The sequence below is a fragment of the Chrysochloris asiatica genome, unplaced genomic scaffold (genome assembly GCF_000296735.1).
Source record: "Chrysochloris asiatica unplaced genomic scaffold, ChrAsi1.0 scaffold01273, whole genome shotgun sequence".
NCBI lineage: Eukaryota > Metazoa > Chordata > Mammalia > Afrosoricida > Chrysochloridae > Chrysochloris > Chrysochloris asiatica.
In genome coordinates, this window is record NW_006409791.1 from 5,972 (window position 1) to 9,938 (window position 3,967).

The 3,967-nt window shown below is 51.3% G+C and overlaps 1 protein-coding gene across 1 annotated transcript; it reads left to right on the forward strand.

The window, feature by feature from the left end:
• Window positions 1-1,578: 1,578 nt before the first annotated feature.
• LOC102811763 (interferon lambda-4-like) lies at window positions 1,579-3,189 on the forward strand. The gene is made up of 6 exons (XM_006878034.1): window positions 1,579-1,720; window positions 1,864-2,039; window positions 2,393-2,464; window positions 2,540-2,683; window positions 2,868-2,942; window positions 3,091-3,189. Exons 1-6 carry the CDS (start codon window positions 1,579-1,581, stop codon window positions 3,187-3,189), a joined length of 708 nt encoding a protein of 235 aa, XP_006878096.1.
• The last annotated feature ends 778 nt before the right edge of the window (window positions 3,190-3,967 follow it).

Sequence of the window (3,967 nt, forward strand, 5' to 3'; positions counted from 1 at the left end):
TCCTCCAAACCTGATGCCACATTCTTCTTCATATAATCCAGTTTCTCGGATTATTTACTCAACATACAAATTGAATAAGTATGGTGAAAGAATATAACCTTTGCACACACCTTTCCTAATTTTGGACTATTCTATGTTCTCTTGCTCTGTTCGAACAACTGCTTGGTCTATGTACAGGTTCCTTATAAGTATAATTAAGTGTTCTGGATTGCTCATTTTCTGAAATTTTATCCATAGTTCATTATCAGCCACACAATCGAAAGCCTTTACATAGTCAATAAAGCACAGGTAAACATCTTTCTGGAATCCTCTGCTTTCAGCTAGGTTCCATCTGATGATGTCAGCAAGGATGTCCCTTGTTCCACACCCTTGTCTGAATCAACTTGAACCTCTGGCAGTTCTCTGTCAATGTACTGTTGCAGCCATTTTTGAATTATCTTTAGCAAAATTTTACTTCCATGTGATATTAATGATATTGTCCGATGATTTCTGCATTCTGCTGGGTCACCTCTCTTTGGAATGGACACAAATATGGATCTCTTCCAGTCAGTTGGCCAGATAGTTGTCTTCCAAATTTTTTTGTATAGATGAGTAAGTGTCTCCAGTGCTGCATCAGTTTATTGAAGTATTTCAATTTGTTTTCTATCAATTCCTAGAGTCTTGTTCTTTGCCAATGCCTCCAGCATACCTTGGACTTCTTCCTTCAGCATCTTTGGCTCTTGATCATATGCTCTGTCTTGAAACAGACTTTTTTTTGGGTGGGGGGGTACAGCGACCCTGGGCACCCCTTCTTTCCATGCTTTCTGCATCATTCAATATTTTGCTCATAAAATCCTTCAGTATTGTAAATCGAGGCTTGAATTTTCTCTTCAGTTGGAGAAATGCTGAGTGTGTTCTTCCCTTTTGATTTTCTAACTCCAGGTTTTTGCACATTTCATTATAATATTTGATTTTGGCTTCTGAAGCAACCCTTTGAAATTTTCTATTCAGTTCTTTTACCCCCTCATTTTTTTTTTTTTTTCATTTGTTTTAGCTGAAGAGCAAGTTTCAGAATCTTTTCTGACATTCATTTTGGTCTTCTTTTATTAAGTGTTTTTGCAATTTCTATTCTTCTCAAAGTTATCCATAGTTCAATATGATCCACAAGGTCGTAAGGCCTTAATATAGTCAATAAGAGACAGGCAAACATCTTTCCAGTGTTCTATACTTTCAGTCAAGATCTCTTTGACATCCCCAGTGCAATTCCTCCTTCCGAGTCCTCTTCTGAGCAAAGTGAAGGAAACAGAAAGGCAGGTAAAGAAGGAAGACTGAAGGACAGGAATGAAGAAAGGATAGAGGGAAAGAAAAGACTGAGTCAGATATTTGGGGGGCAGAGAGACTGGAAGGAGAGACAGGGACAGTGACCAGATCTAGTAACAGAGGCCTGAGACAGAGCCATCCCTGTCACAGGGCCAGAGGCTTGGCTAAGTCTTGTTGCCTGTAGGGATCTCCCGTGGCCACTGGCCAGCTCTGACGTTCCGAAAGATTACCTGCAATGGGAAAGCCTACTGCTCCTCCATCAAACACATAAAACCAGACATGGAACGTCCAGACACCACTCCCGAAGGTGGACATCCCTCCAGAGGCCACCCAGTGAGACGTGGAGGACAAGCCCAGAGGCAGAAAGAGGGAGGCAGCAAGGGTGCCCTGCAGGTGAGGATCCAGGAAAGAGAAGCTCCGGGTAGGAGGGGGCTCTGAGCACCTTGGTGGTCCCCTCTGAGCCAGCGCTTCCAGCAACAGTCCTGCTGGGAGTCTAACCAGAATCTGCCAGCTGGACTCGCTGGCCTTACTCCTTGGTCCCTCTGACGTCCCTGCCTCCTGCAGGAGCGGAGATGGGGACGAGAGTTGGAGCCGCGGTGGCCGTGGGACTGTGGGTCTCGGTGACAATGGGCGTGGCATCGGACCTGGGCGTGCGTGAGCCCCAACGCTGTCTCCTGTCCCGCTATCGCTCGCTGGACCCCAGGGCTCTGGCGGCGGTCAAGGAGCTGACGGACCGTTACGTGAGTGAGACCCGAGCCTCCTTCGGTCCCCCAGACCCTGGGCCCACGGGGTTCCAGGACGTCCGTCCTTGTCGCGAGGGCCCAGCAGGCGCATCTCGCTGTTCAGGTTCCAGGATTCTGACCAGAAGAGCTTCCTGCCGCTCACACCATCCTCACAAACTCAGCCCAAGTCAGAGAGTTCCCGGGAAAGACTCGGGGGGAGCAGGGATGGGCAAGGGGAGCACGGAGTGCAGCTCAGCCCCACTCCTGCCCCGGAGTGCTCCCTGGGTGGGTCCACGGTCGGGCCTCAAGTCCAGGAGGACGAGATGCGGCAGCGCTCAGGGGGCCCAGCCTCATCCGACCCTTGTCCGCAGGAGGAAGAGACACTGAGCTGGAGACCACGCAACTGCTCTTTTCGCCCGTGGAAGGAGCTGCCCAAGCCCGGGGTGAGGCCCGGGTCCCTGGAGGGAGGCGGGGCCAGGGCTCGAGGTCCCCCTCTAACTGCAGCCCGGTCCCCGCAGTCGTGCGCGCGCCTCCGCCTGGTGGCGCGCGACCTCGCGGACGCCCAGTTGGTGTTGAGCAGCCAGCGGAACTCGGAGCTGCTCCCCGGGACTGGGCCGACTCTGCAACTGCTGGCAGCCGCGAGGCGCGACGTGGGGACCTGTGTGAGTGACTCCCGGCCCTCGGGGAGAGACCCTCCTGATTTGTGAATCCGTCCCGCTTAGCGGAAAACCTGGTGCCAGCCAAGTCACACCTTCTCAGGGTCCCCCCAAACAGAAAGGGGCTGCGGATTCCGAGGGGAACCTCTGCTCCTCGGATTCCTCATTGACTCCCCTAACCCACATCTAGCTAGAGCTGTTTCGGCCTGGCTCCTCAAGGAAGTCCCTTGGACCACCAAGGAGGCGCCACAAAGCACGGAGAGATGTGAGTGGAGCCCGCGAGAAAGTGGTTAGACTGCAGGGAGGACCGTGCTCAGCACAGCGGGTTGGGAGCTGAGGCTAGGAGAGGTGGGGAGTTTCTCGGGAAAGAAAATCCAGACTCAGCTCCGCTCTGCCTCCTTCCCGGGTTCCAGGAATCGCCTCGGTGCAGAGAAGCCGCCGTCATCCTGACTCTTCTGCGCCTGCTCCTGCGGGATCTCAGACTGGTGGCGCATTCGGAGCCTTGCGTCTGATCTCGGGCCCCAGCTCTCTCTGGGACGCAAAACTAACTGTCTAAGACTTTGGCTGCTTGGAACGCGGCCTCGGTTTCCCATTTTTAGTCAATGGGCAGTCGAGGCTAGAGAAGGTCTTCCTCTCCATTGGCCGGCCTTCGCCTTGTGTATGCTATAACAGACTCACCAGAGAGGCTGGACTTTTCTGGAGCGGAATCCTATTCCCTGAAGGAGTATCATTTCAATGAATATGTTATTACCCGAGTGGCTCGGTGGGTTAATGCGCTGGACTGCAAGGTTGGTTTGAACCGCAAGGTCGGTGGTTCAAGCTCACCACCCGCTCTTTGGAAACCCTATACAGGGTCGCTGTGGGTCGGAACTGACTCGACTGCACGTAACAGCAATAACTTCAGGGACCAGAGTCTAGCTGGAACACTTGTGTCCTGGGCGTACTCTGGCTGCTGACCTTTCTCCACGTGATCAAGGACCATTCTCTGCTTCTGTGGTTACCTGACCCATCAATCAGGACAGACCCCTAGACCAGATTTAAACCCTTCTGAGATTCTATGAATCTGTGACTCTGGGATCCCTTCTCCTGAGGAGGCCTCCTTCCCTATGATATGAAACTGAATGGATAAAATTTTCTAAGTTATTTTTTTTGAACTCTGTTACTTATGTGTGCTTTGTATTTGTAAATTTCCTGTGGCGATGTGCTATATATTAGGTCTTCTGGTGGCAATTATTTGCGTTAGTTGTTTTCTACAGAATCATTTTAAGGCTCTGTGTTCAGCAAAAAAAA

Bases quoted from the DNA above. Each gene is read 5' to 3' on its own strand.
- LOC102811763 (XM_006878034.1), top strand. From the start codon at position 1,579: ATGGAACGTCCAGACACCACTCCCGAAGGTGGACATCCCTCCAGAGGC. The intron at 2,040-2,392 runs GTGAGTGAGACC...CCTTGTCCGCAG, and splicing joins AGGAGCTGACGGACCGTTAC to GAGGAAGAGACACTGAGCTG. The intron at 2,943-3,090 runs GTGAGTGGAGCC...CCCGGGTTCCAG, and splicing joins GCCACAAAGCACGGAGAGAT to GAATCGCCTCGGTGCAGAGA.